This window comes from Sus scrofa, chromosome 11 (genome assembly GCF_000003025.6).
Source record: "Sus scrofa isolate TJ Tabasco breed Duroc chromosome 11, Sscrofa11.1, whole genome shotgun sequence".
Lineage (NCBI taxonomy): Eukaryota > Metazoa > Chordata > Mammalia > Artiodactyla > Suidae > Sus > Sus scrofa.
This window is the reverse complement of record NC_010453.5, coordinates 76255214-76272237: the sequence shown is the minus strand read 5'-3', so window position 1 is coordinate 76272237 and position 17024 is coordinate 76255214. Positions and strand designations below refer to the sequence as shown.

The window sequence follows — 17024 nt, the reverse complement described above, 5'->3', positions numbered from 1 at the left end:
CTCTGGTGTAGGCCAGCAGCTGTAGCTGGATTCGACCCCTAGCTTGGGAATCTCCATATGTCGCGGGGGTGTGGCTCTTAAACAAAAGATGAAAGGCAAAAAAAAAAAGAGAAAGAAACAAATCCCAGATCCTGACGTTTGCAAGAGGCAGCGGGAAGGCGGCAAGCTCAGGAAGGCAGGCTTGGGAAGGAGATGGCCTGCTCGCCCCTACTTACCAGGTCAGGAGACAGAAGCGAAGGTGGAACTCAACCGCAGCACGGAAATAACAGCACACCGGAGCAGAGTTGTACCCTTTTATTGGCACAGTAACTTTTCAAAGGCCGAGAGGCGTAGGGAGTTCCAGGGAGCAACACAGGATGTGCGGAGGGCCGGGCTCAGAGCTTTCCAAAAGCCAGGAGCGCACGAGGGTAAGCAAGGCGGGTGCGCCACCAGCAGGGCGGGGGCCTACAGCGGGGGCACCATGCAGCAGAGCCGGGCGAGGACAAGCGTCTTGTGGGCGGCATCACTGCTCCGGCCAGAAAATCTCCGTGTGAAAATGTGTGCGGCGTAGACCCTTGAACGGCTATGACCCCTGCACACCCCTAGCTATGAATCTGAAGGCATGCGGGTTTCCAGGCATGTCCCATCATTTTCTGTAACCTCCGCTGAAGTCAGAGGATGAGATTTCAATAAAGAGTTCACCGTCCTGGTACCCAGACGCACTGGCTGGGCACAGGGAGGAACCGCCCCCTGATGGATGGACACAGGAGACAAGACCTGGGACTCTGGGCGTAGGTTTGCAGGGCCTGACACTGCGAAGCGAAAGCGACAACACTGTCTCGGATTTTTAGGTACCTAGCATTTCAAAAGAAAAAGGTATCTGGAAAAAGAAAGTTCTAGAAGTGATTTTTTAAAATCTGTATTTTGAAGAAAGGGAGCACCACCAATTGCATAAAGTTATAAAATACAGTAACCAACATGTAAATAGTGACCAGGATTGTAATTCCAATAAAACACAAATGCCCACAAAGAAAGAAAACGTACGTCCTGCAGGGTGTCTGATCGGAACATGAGCGGAGTCCAAGAAACACGTGGTCGGACCACATCACATAGAAACAACTGGACGAGGACGTGGGCGGGGCCGGCTCGCCTTCCCACCGGCTTCCCCCTCCTTGTCTACACTTGGCCTGGCGCTACCCCCGGGGGAGCAGGGCCCCAGGCCCCCTGAGCCTCAAGCTCAGCGTGCGCCCCCGCAGAACAGGAGAGGAAGAACCCGCGCATGCGCACAGGCCCACGCGCCCCCCGCCCCCAGGGCGTCTCGTCTATTTCGCCACCGCCCTGTGCGTCTCCCATGGGTGTGTGCAGCCCGCCCCCGGCGTGGACCCCAGGTAGAGGCAGCCTCTGTCCGTGAACCTGGCATCCCAGGTTTCACCCGTGAGCCCTGCCCATCACATGGTGGTGTCCCAGAACTCGGGGGGCAGCCTGCTACAGGAGGCCCCCTCGGGCTTCTTCAAGAGGGTCGGCTTTTTGCAGGGCGGCGGGGGAGGCGCTCTGGGCTCCGAGTGGCCCAGGATCTGCTGCCAGCCTTCGCGCTCCTCGCAGAGCTTCCGCCTCCAGTCCAGGAGCTCCCGCAGAGCCACGCTCTCGTTCTCTGACACCCTCAGCTGATGGATTACCTGGGGGAATGGGGGAGAGGAGCACCAGGTACTGAGAACGAGTGAGGATTAGAAGACCCACCCCTGGATGCTGCCCGGGGTGGGCAGAGGCCTCGTGCATCCTCTGTAACCACCGCCCCCCGCCTCTGCTGCCAAGATTCGTATCCAAGGTCAGCGGCCGGCTGCCAAATAAAGATGATGGATGTATCTTGGAAGCCAGTTAGGACAGGTACACTGGTGAACAGGGGAGCTACCTCTAGTTATACAGGAAAGCCTCAAATGCCTCTGCCCTCTGCCCCCCCCTTGTTACATACATTCTCATGACACCTCCTGCGTTTTCGTCTTTGAATGCATCACAGCTGTAATTCTATTCCCAGCAGATGTTCCTGGATTTCTCCAGCTTCACCCCACTCCGGGATCCACTGGTCTGTCTTAGCGCAGTTACGACTCAACACCATTTAAGGTCACATGACCCCACTCTGACCATCCTGCACTGACCCAGGAGTCCTTTGCGGGAAGGCAGCAAAACTTACAACTGTATCCACTGCATGGTCTGGAAGCTTCCTTGGAGTCCCTGAAGAGAGGGAGCGCTTTTCCCCTGGGGGCAGCTGGGGATAAACAGGCTACATAGTGTGGGCTCCCCCTTCTGCCAGCAGCCAGCAATCTGGAACAGCTGCCCGCTGCAGAAACCACCTTTTCTGTCAGTTCTACAGTTAGTATGTTGGTTAAAAAAAAAGAGAGCGAGAGTGTGATGGAGATTCTGGACATGAGAATGGGAACGCTGGGGAGGATACAGACGAAACAAGCTGGCTCCTCCCACCCTGAAAGCACCCACTACTTTGCTCCTGGGTCACTTCCTGCCCTTCCATCATGACAAAGAAGGAAACAAACGGAGCATCACGTTGGCTTATGTAAGGACAGCCCCTTGAAAGCAACAAGGGCAGCCAGGGTTCCAGACAACGGTAAACCCCACACCTTCTCCTGGACACCCACGCCTGTCATTAATCTGCAGAATATTTTAAAGCCTGAAACCAAAGCGCTGAGCAGAATGTTGAGACGAGATGTTAAGCACAGAAGCCGTGAGAGCAAACCCATATCCAAAGCACAGAACTAGGTTTCTGGAACTGGTGGTTAGCAGAAAGCATTTCCTCAAATAGAATCTATAGACAACCAGAAAAAAACAAAAAAACAAACAAACAAAAAAAGCCTAACAACAACAAAAAAAACCTTGTGTGTGTGCAAAACAGGGCTGCGGTTGTTCAAACCCTGAAGCAGCCTGAAGCCATGGATAGAAAGTGAGCCACTCAAGCAGCATGCACCCTTAGAAGGGGATTTTTCTCTCGGCTCCAGGTCTGCACCAGGGTGACCTGGAGTCAGAAGGCTCCTGCTGGGAGTCTCTGCTGGAGCCGCATTGCCTCTGCTGTCAGGGGAGTGAGCCAAGACAGCAGGGCAGAGAGTGCGCATAAATATTAGTTATGTCATCCCCACTCGAGAGTGCTAAAGGTGTGTCAGTACTTGTCTAAAACCCTTTACAAATATTCAGTCACACAGTCCTCCCCAGAACTCTATAAACCCATTTTGCAGATGAAGAAGCCAAGGCACAGAGAGGTTGAGTAATTTGCCGAGAGTCACATGGAGCGGGGTAGACACAGCCACGCTAGCTCCAGAGTCTGTCTTCCTCGCGTCCACAGCGCTTACGGCTTAGCGAACAACTGGTGTCTGGGATCTGACACATGCTAAAGACCGGGGCCCATACGTTTCCCCTCGTTCCTTCTTTTTCAGTTGGGACTCGAATGATGTCTGGGTGTTACTTTCACCAGGGGAGCTTAGCTGCTCCGTTTTCTCCTCCCGTCGATGCTGTGGACTGCCTTCAGCCTCAGCCTTATTTCCTCCGTGGATGCTGAATGTCTGTTTGTTCCTTGGCACACATTCAGCAGAGAAAAGCAACCTCGGAAAAATCCTTCTTTGGATTTATTCTTAGGAGAGAATATTTCATTGATCATCTCAGTCGATTATTTTCCCAACACTTCCTGAAGATATCATTTTTCTGAAGTTACGCAATTTCAAACTGATCTATTAGAAACAAAACAAGGGACTTCTCCTTCTGCCTAGGAGGTTGAGGTCATGGCAAGTTACTGCTCTCATTGTAAGAGTGCAAAAAAGGGATAAAAAAGTTTGTAAAGTCTAGTGGAAAAAAAAAAAAAAAAAACAATAAGCAACACATTACCTTCAGAGGAACAACGAGTCTGGCAGCCGACTTCTAAACAGAAACACCGCAAGTCAGAAAACAACAAACTAAAATGTACTGAAAGAAAGTAACTCACCGCAGGATTCCAGACTCAATGAGAATAGCCCCCGAAAACAAAAGTGAAATAAAAAATGTTTTTGGGCAAACAAGAAGGAGGAAATTTGCTATCATAAATCTTGCCTGTGTTTTTTTTTTAAGGTGAAGGAAATGATCCCGGATGAATAAATGAAAACGGAAGGAAGAATTAAGGACCCTAAAATTAAATCCCTGGGTAAGTATAAGTTCTGTGTTGGGAATGTATTAGAGACACCATTATTATTATTATTATTATTATTATTATTATTGTTTTGGCTGCATCCACAGATTGTGGAAGGTCCAGGGCCAGGGACTGAACCCGCACCACAGCAGCAACCTGAGCCACCGCAGTGACGATGCCAGATCCTTAACTCATTAGGCCGCCAGGGAGCTCCCTTATAGACTTTAAGTCATGCGTAGAACAGCATGCCAGCATTAACTGCAAAAGTCAGAGGGGTTATGTGGAACTCAGAGGTTCTAAGGTTCTAGCAGTACTAGGAAATGACAAAAGTGATACAATCTAAGATGAAATAAATTGAGGATTCATGCTTTATTCTCTAGCAAAAGTACAAAAAAGAATATGTGTCTCAATCTCTAACAAAACCAAGGAAAGCATAAACACTGGACCAACAGAATCCAACCCCACCCAGCAGTGGGCGCTGCCCTCCCACAGCCGTATAGCAGGTGCTGTCTTTATTTTCCTGCTGCTGTGACCACATCCTCTGTCTTTAGATCAAGCACAAAATACATCCATTCTCTATTTCTTCTCAATCCTAAACTCTTTTCAGCGGATTTTCCTAAGGACCAAAAATAGATACGAGGTGTGACCCTCTGCTAAGACCTTCATAATAGGAAAGATTGAGAGATTGAATCACTCCATGGAGGCAGCACCCATCTGCTGAGAGTGACTTTCAGCAGCTGCTGATCTGAATTAGGCTCGTGAGGAGGGATTTTGACATCAAATGTCCCGAATCCCCTGAATCCTTTTGCTTCACTAGGAAGAAAAAGCCCGCTATCTCCTCAGAGCTTCTCGGCATTTACTAAAAATGTCTGAATTCTCCAGCACATTATAACAGGTGAAACTTACACACACAAAGCACTAGAAGGCACTTTCTTAATGAGGATATCGACGGCTTAAATAATGTAGGGACACAGAAGAACTCGGTCTTCGAATCAACCACCGGGAGCTGTCTACACTTCCTTGATAAGCAACAGTTTGACTGATGCTTGCAATAATCCACTAATGCTCAGAATAAACCCTCTTATCGAGGGAGCCCGTGGACGTGTGTTTGATGTTATGGAGATGCATAGGTATGGAGTAAAACCTAATAGGATATAAAGGAAATGGCATACATGAGATGCTGAAATAGTAACATTATTGACCTGCATTTAAAATGCCACAGAGTCTTCAACAAAGGATAAGATTCCGTGTAACTGATAAGACAGCAATTGACAAAATTCTGTGTAGTTGATTCTGTGACACTTGATAAGTCACTGCTTTCAACACCGTGACATTCAGTAGGCATTTTAAAACTATGATCTGTGAGACAGTAAACAGAAGATCTGAAGATGAGCAAAGCATGCCCTGACTGGGGATGTTTAATCTGCTTTATTAAGATGGATTAAATTTATCAAGTCCTGAGGCCCAAAAGTTGTATTTGTCACAGACAGCAAAAGAGCTTTAGTATTTTTCGGAGGTCCCGTTGTGGCGCAGGGGTTGGCGAATCTGACTAGGAACCATGAGGTTGCGAGTTCGGTCCCTGCCCTTGCTCAGTGGGTTAAGGATCCGGCGTTGCCGTGAGCTGTGGTGTAGGTCGCAGACGCGGCTCGGATCCCGTGTTGCTGTGGCTCTGGCATAGTCCGGTGGCTACAGCTCCGATTTGACCCCTAGCCTGGGAACCTCCATATGCCGCGGAAGCGGCCCAAAGAAATAGAAAAAAGACAAAAAAAAAAAAAAAAAGAGCTTTAGTATTCTCGAATAGCAAATAAGCACAACTATGAATGTTATTTAAATGGTGGTCAAGTGATATACGAGATATAAAAAGTATTCATAATATTTTACAGCATGGTACAAACATCTAAAGTATTTTTGTCATTCTTTAAATTTCATATCCTATAGATAGGAACAAAAACCCTTCGACTTCCCTTGCCATTATTTGATATTTCACCATAAATTTAGTGTTATCACTAAAAAGGCAAGAATGGTTTTCTAACACAAATTTAGCTTCTGTATTGAAAGGGCAACCATTTCTTTTCAGAAAAGGTGCCTCTGGGATTAGGGACTCCCCTGGCAGTGTGGACCTGGAGTCAGCGGGCTCCACTCAGGTCGTATTTCTCCCGACTTGATGGTGGGATAAAGGCTCTGCCTGTTGGCGTCTTTTCACTTCCATCTTGCTTCCTGTTGCTTTCAAAATGCATATCTCCTCGTCATGTCACCACTCCAGTTAGCTTAGTTCCTTATTTTTTTGAATGTTTTATAGAACGGTGTTTTGTTTTTGTTATTTTTTGCCTAATACCATTTATTTCATGTTCCCCAAACAGGCTAGATTAATTTGAGAGGATACAAGTACGGGTCACCCCTCTTGAGTGGACCTAAGGAAGGCCCCTGGGATGCTGGCTATGTGCTCACTTCTGATCTGGGCAGTGGCTTCGTGAAACATGTTTGTTTGTACAAGTGCATGAAGCTGCGTACTTCAGATCTGAACTTAAGCGATACCCCCAGTCAAGTGTACAACAGCGCTGTCCACAACATCATCAGCTTTCCGAATCGGAAGGCGAGAGCCGCAGCTGGGAAAGTAAGAAGGGTTCCCCACCCACGAACCTCTGGGGTTCAACATGGCAGGGCTTCTGTGCTCCATGAAAATGAACTTTGGAAGGAACTTTGAGACATGCCAACCATGTAAGTGTCTTCATATCTTCACATGGCAGGGAGATGGTTAACAAGAGGGGTTGTTAATGTTTTTGTCTGCTTTTACCTTTTACCTGAGAAAGGGGCTCTATGAAGGAAGTGGAACCAAGCAGGACCGGTGGGCTCCTGGGCACAAAAGCCTTTCTGTGCCCCCTCCTTCCCCCCATTTCTTGTCTGTAGGGAATGGGCTTCAGCCACTCTGACCTTCCCTGAGCTCCAAAGGAGGAGAAGCAGAGACCAGGCAGAAGCAGTCAAGAAACAACAGTGCAGCCTTGGGGCAGGATCCTGATTCCCCCTCAAGGGTTACACAGAAGAGTATCTTCGAGCTCTCCTGCAGAACTGCAACCTCCACCAAATGGAAGGTGTTAACTACTTGATGAACATTCTTTGTTCCAGAAAGAAGGTCAAGGGTGCAATAGCCTCAAGGACCACCAGACCAGTCCTGGGAACCTCCCCCCAGCTCTGAAGAAGAATTAAGCTTGCCTCCACCCTGATCCTTACCTGTGACCCTACTTTCCATTCCCAAACTAGAAGACCACTTCCTGTTCTCTCCCAAAGGGGGGCACCGTCTTTAGGGCATTAGCCCGCTGTGGCCTCCTTTGCCTGACAAAGCTGTAAAAGACACTCTTTTTTTCCTTTGCTCAAACCACTGTCTCCATGTTTCCAGTTGGCACCAGTGGACAGAAGCCAAGTTATGACAACAGAAGATCTGGAGATACTTCAAAGAGGTGGTGACTTTTGATGTAAATATTGAAAAATGAGATGGGCACTGTGAGACTTGAAGGCTATTCCAATGAGATAAACTCAAAGAGCCTCTGCCCAGCATAAAAACTACCAGACCCTTATCACCCCAACAGTTTTACTGCAGCTGTTATGAAACTCTGGAGCCCCCTCGCACTCCTCTTCATCAACCTGGCCCACTCTCTCCCATCCCATATTAGTAAAAGTATTTGGCCCACTCTTCTCCCCACCCCATAGGGAAATTGTGCACCCCCAACCAACCAGCAGGTGTATCATAAGACCTCTCCTCTCTCCTTTGTCCCTGGGCTATAAATACTGACATGACCATGAGCTTGGCACTCCCTGATCATCAGGAAGTCGTCCCGCTGTGCTAGAAGCATCTCTTATCTTAGTAAACTCTTCTTTCCCTTCACCTTGCTGTGAGTCTGGAAATTCTTTTTCCAACCCAGACACAGACCATAACAGGCACCATTTGGAAAGGGGGAGCAAAACGGCCAGAGGAGGCATAGCCACAGGGATGGATATAGACAAGTGACAGGGATGGCATTGAACCTCATTATCTAACAGGGAGTCACACACCCATGGGGACTTTGACTCTGGTTTGAGCAGCAATGGATGGGTGATAAGCCAGGACTCTCCAGCTTGGAATCCTGAATCTGCCACCGAATGGTTATGTAACCTAGAGCAAGTCCATCGGCTTGCTCACCTGTGAAGGGGGTTCACAATCATCATCTACCCCAAGAGGATGGGCGAGGCTTACCTGAGCACCAGGTGTGGATGCCTTAAAAATGCAATGAGTGCTCTATAAATGTGGGCAGTTATGCTTTCGGCATTGTTAGCTCTTTGACTTGAGAACATCCATAAACATTCTGAGTTGTGATTATCCTGGTGACTCAATCAGGTAATGCCAAATGAAAGTAACTCTCACAACTTGTGGCTCCATACAAGTATGACATAGCCTTTTCCTTCCTTGTTAACAAGAAGATCTGGAAATACTGAGAAACACACTGGACTGATAACGTACCTATGATTTCGATAGGATTTAAAACTAAAGAGTGTCCTGCCAGAAGAAAATGACGAAAGGTCTCTTTTGAATTTTGGTGTAAGGTAAAAAGGCAGAAAGAGATTTTGGTGAGTAATTTAAACAACTGTTAAATGTTTCTGAAATTGGGATCTGTATATAGATTTCCAGGGGTCCTCAAGCCCTTGGGACAATCTAAATTGTTCTCGCTTTTATTTTTACGATGTTTTTTGAAAAGTAATGTAATTGAGCTTTGGATCACTAGGTCTACTTTTGAAGTGAGTGCTCAGCGAGATTTCATTTCCTGACTTTGTATTTTATTTACAAGCAGATCGACACAGGTTATATTGCTTATAGTGTTTTAGTTAATAAGCAAAGAGTCGATGGATTTAATATTCAAATAAGGCATTTTCCTCCAAGGAAGGGTTGAGTGATCTGATACAGTAGAGTAGGTTGTCCAACCGTTCAAACAGAAGAAGTTACAGACATGGGTAAACCAAAGGTCTGTGTCAAAGGTCATAGGTCTGAATTAGTACCATATTCATACTGTCAACAGTAATTGCAGCTCAGCAAAACAAAATCATATCTAATATAAATGTTGTGAATTTTAATGCTTTTTGCTTCGTAAGTTTTTGTTTCACTGGATTTGTACACTTGCTTCACTTTAATAGCTATAAGGAAAGCAGAAAGAATGAAGGGATTTTATGTAATGATGTGTATATATTTAATTAACATTATAATAATTTAAGAAACGTTAAGAGTCAAGGAATCTTTTTATGATTTAAAAAGGGTCATATACATTCTGTAAGATGGAATAATGCTGATCTATGTGGGTCGAATTCCTCGCAGGTGAAATGAGTGACTCTTTAACAAGACTAAGGGTGTCCTTTAGAGCCCCAAATTAGCACATCAATCTCTCCACACCACAACACCTTCAGTGCACTTACTCAGAGGGCTTGCGTGGACTCAAGGTAGGAAATTCCGGCTGTTTGAGAAAAGGGACCAATGTCACGACAATGTGTTAGACTTGTGGTTTCACTGTTTTTGAAACGTAGGGGCCGTTAGGCATCTTGCCTCCATCAGCGAAGGGAAGGGAAAGAAAGAGAAAGTTTTGAGCAACTCCAGACTGTGGATGAGTTCTCACAACCCGAGACGCAGTTCACGTCTCACGGATTCCACTAAGACCCCACCAAACATTGTAAAGACCTGAGAACTTAAAAATTCTCTGCTGCTCTGAAACCACATAGGACATGCGGGGTCTCAGACTCATTAGTTACTCTGAATTCACACATGTTGGGATGGGGCTGAAGAGCTGGTGAGTGGGGTCACTGAAGAGAGAGGACAGTCACCCTAGAACTCAGGGTGGCCGAAGAATGCAATCCCGTAAGCTTATCCCGCTCTCTGGTCTGAATGTGTGTGTTCCCCAAGTTCCCACAGTGATGGTATTTAGAATAAGACCTTTGGGAGGTGGTGCGGTCATGAGGGGGGAGCCCTCATGATGGGATTAGTGCTCTTAGAAAAGGGTCCTCAGAGAGCTCCCTCAGTCCTTCTGCCATGTAAGGACACAGCGGGGCGTCCGTGACCTGGAAAACAGACTTTGCCCAGCCACACTGGCACCCTGATCTGACCTCCAGCCTCCAGAACTGCGAGAAATAGGCTGGTTTGTTTGTCAGTCCCCCAGTCTGCGCCTTTAGTTACAGCTGCCCAATGGACGAAGACAACGTATGCCCAGAATTATTATTTTGGGGGGCATGGGGGAAACATGGTACTATTCTGTAACAGGTGCAAACTCAGGCTTCTTGACTACCTGTCAGCTGAAATGTCTTTGAACACAAATTGGCTGGTGGAGGATCTAATACTATGCTTGGAAATTATTCTGGGATGTTCGTCTGAAATATGACAGGTGAAAGAGATCTGGAGGCTTCCGAGCTTGGGGTCCACTTGGATCCAGTGTTTCCTGGGAGCTGGGACCATCTGATCCTCCACGGCCACGGGAGGCTGGGCGGTATTACCTGAGGGCTACACTTAAGGGAAGGTGAGAATTTTTAATTTACCCCCTCCTGTCTGTTTGGACCTCAAATGTGGCCTGGGTTTAGCCACAGCCCCGTTCTCTCCGTTCTGCACACCTCCCAACAACCCAGTCCATGCTCCCAGAACACGTGAGCAGATACAGAAATGATCCAGGTCTGAATTCGTGTCCAATGGGCGAGGGCCCCACCCCCTTTAACAGAAGATCCCCTTCGTTTAAACTAATCCTTAGAAAACGGTGCTGCTGAAGATGCCGGTGATATGCGCTGGACAATTCAGCATGGGGGCTAAAAATAACAGGTTTTTAAAATATCCTATTAGTTATGCTATGCTAATACGATATTTAAAACTTCAAGACATGGGGAGTTCCTGGCACGGCGGCGCCATGGGTGAAAGGATCCAGGGTTGCCGCACCTGTGGCATAGGTTGCACTTGGCGCCGGGATTCAATCCCTGGCCCAGGAACGTCCATATGCCTTAGGTGAGCCCATAAAATTTAAAGTAAAAAAAATTCAAGACCTGAATCTAGTCTCCAGGCGCCCCCCCACCCCTTCACCACCCCCAACTCCAGATTCGTAAAATGATTTTCGTCTTATAAGGTCCAGGAAAGACCAACTAGACATGAAGATAGAGTTTGATTAAGTGACGTAAAAGAAACTTCTTGCAAGTTCTACACCTCAGAGTGGGACATTTATAATCTGTCCACTTACTTTCAGGGGTTAAAAACCACGAAATCTCTCCCAACCCAGAGGGAAATATAATAGGATGTAAAGGCTTAATGAGGTTTATTAGATATATATCTATTTACTAATTTTTAATGATTTTCTATTGTGTCATTATCAGAGTCCTACGACATGAACTAATTAAAAAATGAGATACGAATTTTCTTCACTTCCCGTGGCTATGCTTTTCTATGAATAATATTAATGCATGTAAATTAATAATTTGCTGCTGATTTTTACCTTAAGTCTTTCCCTTCTAGGATAAAAATAGCCTTTGTTAAATAATTCATATGTAAAATCATGTTGCTGTTCATTTGTCACAGAATTGATTTTTCTATTGACTGTTCACCCAAAGGTGAAAAGAGGCATTTACTGACATTTATGGAAATTAAAAGAAGGAAGCTTTCTGGGTTGACTGAATAGTGAATATTAGCGTTTCAAATGCAAATCCCATTTCCACTCGTGCTAACAAGATGTTGGAGGAGAAACATTGAAAAATGAAATGTGAAAAATCGGTTTGTAAAACCCAAGCTTACCTAAATAGAACCCAATAATATAGCTCAAAATGAAATGCGATTCAAAAAGTCCTCTTTGATTAAAGGGTTGTGTATCTCCACACTTAAAAAAAAAAGTCAGGAAAATGATCTGAAAGCGAAACAGTATTTCTGGTTTAGGCAGAACTCAGTTGGTCCCTCTTAATTCAGAAACAGTCATTTATACAGCAATCCAGTTAAGTTCCTTCTTCTTGCTATTTTGTTCCCCTTTTTTTGCCCCAGGGTTAAAAAAAGGAAAACTGTCTCTTAAAAGGAACAAGTTCCATTGGAAACAGTATCTGTTCCACAGGCAGCAAGGGAGGCAGAGAAGATTTTAATTTTTTACCTTATCTGTCATGTTCATTTTTTTTTAATTAACCACTGTCTTTTATTTTTATAACAAGGAATACTATATTCGAACACATTTAATACAATTTCAGGAACATTTATTTGCATGCTGCAGCCGATTTTAAGTCATAGCTCAGAATAAAAACAGACGCCGATGAGTGGATGAAGGCTTCTTCCTACTGATGGAAAGTTATAAAATAGAAATTTATGATTGTATGTCACATGATATAATTAATTTGTGATGTTTCAGGATATGCATTTTGTATGAGCTCTGGTCTCTTACCTCGATTCATTTAAAAAACATGGCAGGACCAGTATAAGTGACTAGTAGCAAAAAATTGATATTTAGAGTATGTTTCTGGAATGACGTATGGTAACGGGTTCAAATAGAGAGAATATATGCAAAAGCATCAATCTATTATATTGGAAACATAGACAGTAAGAGTATAGCAACTCCTTTAAAAATATTTTTCTTGGGATTATGTGGGAGGCTCACTGCAAATACAAGGAGGTTTCATTAAGGACAAATAATTTACTAGATTTTTCTCTCCAGAGAATAAATCTGTTCCTGTAACTGATTGCTCCGAAGGCTTCAAGGCCGCCACCTGGCCCCGGCCTAGGTAGTTGGGCCCATACCCCTTAGCACGTTATGGGAAGCTCTGCATGTTCGGACCACACTAATTACTCCAGCCTCCCTATCATGCATCCTTCCAGTGAGTCTGTCTGCCAACCAGATGCACCCAGGACACGCTCTGTAATTCTGCCTTCTCTACACCAGTGCCCGTCTGTCCGCCCAGATGAAGACAAGCTCCAAGTCTCCAAAGCCCATTTCAAACATTATATTCACGGTCTTTTTTTATATTTCTAGAGCCTTTTCATATGTCCTTAGAGTAGGTTCTCATAACCACGTGAACCAAGCAGGTTAAGAGGTATTAGCCTCTTTTTGTAGATGCTAAAACTCATCTTCAAGACCCGCACTTACTCGGCTAGTCAGGGGTACGTACAGTCTGGATTCAAATTCAAGTACATTGAGTTTAGGCAACCTTCTTAATTATGTGGACTTCCAGGAAGTGTTCCTTGTGGGCTGATCAATTAACACATGTACCTTCGGTGACTGTGACACAGAAAGCGCTGTGGTGGAGTCTCCAGGGCTTCATCACACCATGGGACCTGCTCCCTCAAGAAGCGCTCATTCCAACGAAGCAACAGTACATCAGATCATAGAGTCAGCTGACTAAACATGCTGAAACAGGACAGGAACGCAGACATGTCCCGAGGAAGCAGAACACCAACTGACTAGTAAATTTCAGACTCAATGATTTCATTGGAAAACAGCGGAGACATGACTCATCTCGAGGCAATATGGCCAAGAAATTCCTCTCGGGCCGTGGGATTTGTTTTGGACTACAGGATGAGTAAGACACAAAAAGGCTAACGACTACCTGGGTTGCGTGGTATGGGGCTTGGGGTTCGTTCTTTTGCCTGTGCCTACACTGACAACTTCAAAACAACACACGAGGGAAAGACACTGTCCCACGCACTGTAAACTTGAGAGTTCGCCTGGAACCTGCAACAGCTAAGTCAGAAAGGAGGTCAGAAATGGGTGTGAAAGTGGGGAAAGCGAGGCTCACGACCATGGCAGCCAGGTACTCCCCAGCCTGCAGAGAATGGAGGGTCCAAGTTCAGGGCACCTACGCTCGCTCATGGTCCAGTTAGTTCGACGGGCTCTTCACTTGCCCTGCTTTGTAGGGCACCGCTCACCTGTCAACGGATTCATTTCTTGACATGTTTTTCCGGAAACAATCACAACCTCTGTGTTATGGTCTTAAATATAATTAGATAAGAAGGAGGAAACTCATTTGGTGAAATCGAATCCTAATAAGACGATTAGCCCAAATCAAATCAACCTTAAAAATCAACTATAATTAAGAAAGGGGCATAGCTCAGCCACTCCACAGAGTGTGGAACTTACTGCCCGGGAAAAACATTTTTTCGTCATGTCATCAACCTTGAGTCTCCCTCCAAAGTTGAGTCACCCATGAGTCACCCACCTGGGAACTAGAGATGAGAGGCAGCTCCTTCTAATCACTAAAGGCACAAAAAGGCCCTCAAAGTGACAGACCTTTTTTCCAGGGTGCCCAACTTACTACAGAGAGCTGACTTTGTCCCTGAGTAAAATCAAGTCTATTGATTTTGAGGAATTTCTGAGTGACCAGTTGGTAAGAATCACAAGCTTGGGTTTTACATATTTATGACTCGGTGGGCACACCAATGATCATGATTTTGTATTAAAATGTCTGATGAGTAGCATTCGAATAATTCTGTCATCACAAGACATGAACAGGCATGATTTTTATCATCATAAAGAATAAAAATGGCTAAAGAAGGGCGGCCAAACTCAGCTAATTAAGTATTGTAAACACTCAGCATCATGTAAGACATCCAGCCAAATACAGATCAAGGGTGTTAGTTACAGTTACCCAAGATGCTGTAACAGGCAAACCGCAAGTACCAGTGGACAGACACCCAGGAGGTACACAGCTCACGTTAAGGCTAAAATGCGTGTTTCTGATCAGTGGATGACCTTCCGCATTGTCCTGAATGTACTTTGTATCTCCCAGGGTCGTGGATCCAGATGCTGGATGGGAAAGGGCACAGAATACGTTAGGCAAAGGGAAGTCTGTAAGGACCACGTGTGGAGGCGGCTCCCATCACTGCGGCTCCCGTTCCATTGGCTGGATCTCAGTCACATGAGCCCTCCTAACCACAAGGATGCCGCCGAATACAGTCTTGCTGGGGGTTCAAAAGGCATGGATGTGGTGGGCTCTGTGTCTGCCAAGGTGGTATGTGGGGTTAATGGCAGAGTCTTTAAGACTCAGTCATGGCAAAGCTAGTACTCGACAACATAGGGAGAGGAAAACAGATGCCAGGAAGGATTAGGAAGAAAAAGAGACAAGATCTTGCCAAAGGAGGCAACATATGAGAGAGCAAATCTTCGAAATCAAGACTTCTTTCCAAAAATAGACAACAAGAGTCACCTGCAAGGGTATAAGATTAATTTAAATCCACTTGGGCTTCAAAATCTAGGCTTTTCATATCACTGACTTCATGGCACTTCGTCCTAATATCATAGTTCGTCTGCTTGAGAACCTGTTTCTGACAGTCAGAAATATGAAATGACAGTTTCAAACAGCATAATCACAGAAATCAGAGAAGAGTCAGGTCTTTGAGGTCTACTGAGGTCATAAAATAAATTCCCTCACCATTGTGCTGGCTGATTACGTTTCAGCACAATGGAAAACTTTCTGTTCCTTTAGCCTAAATTTTTCTTTCAAATTGTCAGGCCCCATTAACGCACAGAGAGCTTACACACAACAAGTCAAACTCTGGGGCCGAAGTCCCCAGGTATCAATCTACCGAGTCTCTCTTATCTGGAGTAGGAATAGTGCTAGCTGTCTCATGTCTTCCACTTCCAGAAAAGGCAGATGTTTACCTTCGACTTCATTTCTGAGCTGCCCAAAGTTTCCAAACCCGGTGGATGGTTGGGAACAAAGACAAGGCAAAGACAAGGCAAACGTAACTGGGATTTTACGTTTCACCTCTTGTTGTAGTTTGTCTGTTCCCATTTTCTGGAATTAACACAGAGCTAGTGGTAGTTTCAATTGTTCTGTGCTTCAACATCCAGGAATGCGTAGCGCTGCTCCACTCAGCCACACGGGCCATCCTGAGATCCTGGCCTTCCCCTGCCCCGGCCCCCCGTGCTTCCCCACCTGGCGGCCTCCCCAGACCTCAGCGCAGCCAACTCGGACCCTCTAACCCCATCTTTGCTCGTGAGGCTGTTGTTGTTCACCTGATTTAAAACGGCCACGGAGTTCCTGCTGTGGCTCAGCGGGTTAAGAACCTGCCTAGTATCCATCGAACGCAGGTTCGATCCCTGGCCTTGCTCAGTGGGCTAAGGATCTGGCTGTTGCCCTGAGCTGTGGTGTAGGTCGCAGACGCAGCTCTGATCAGCCCCTAGCCGGGGAGTTTCCATATGCCGCAGGTATGGCCCTAAGAAGAAAAAATTAAAAAATAAAAATAAAACTGCCACACGACCCAACCTTCCTCCACTCTCATCAATCCCTGTCCTGCTCATCCTGGTTTCTGTTTGTTTGTTTGTGTTTGTTTTTTGATTTTAAGAAGGACGAAAGGAATGAGAATTTAGAACTGTGACGAGGTTTTTAACAAGGAGAAAGGGGACGTGCAGAGAGATGATGAGCCCTTTCTCCTTTTTTTTCTCCTTTCTTTTTTGGCCACGGCATATGGACGTTTCCAGGCCAGGGATGGAATCGGAGCCACCGCTATAACCTCTGTCGGGGCTGCAGCATGCTGATCATGAACACAACGCAGCCCGGCGGGCCCGCCTCCGTTTTAAAAAGACAGTCACAATTCCCTTATATGTCTTAGCATCGAATCTTCCTCATGGATAAGAGTCAAGGTCATCACTGGGAAAACATTACGCTTTTGCGTCCCTTGAGAATATATACGCCGTGCAATCGCATAAAGCAAAAAATACCCCAAACGGCATTTGTTTTTACTATTTTCCAAGTTTCTAGATCGCTGCACAGGATTTGTCCCTTCTCGGTGCAAAACGCTTCCATTTAATTCCTGCCTTCAAATTAATCGACTGCCTTCCTCTCTTGCACGCAATGCGGAAGCCATGAGCGATGCATACTGATTTCCAAAAGCTCAGCTGCGGGCAAGGGATTTCTAAGCTGCATTTCCTTT

At 45.8% G+C, this 17024-nt stretch overlaps 1 protein-coding gene across 1 annotated transcript in view; it reads right to left on the bottom strand.

The window, feature by feature from the left end:
• MYO16 (myosin XVI) overlaps window positions 280-17024 on the bottom strand; it is a 532176-nt gene continuing 515431 nt past the window's right edge. Inside the window, 1 exon segment of the mRNA XM_021065905.1 lies at window positions 280-1655. Within this exon segment, the coding sequence (XP_020921564.1) occupies window positions 1428-1655 (228 nt within the window). The 3' untranslated portion in view covers window positions 280-1427.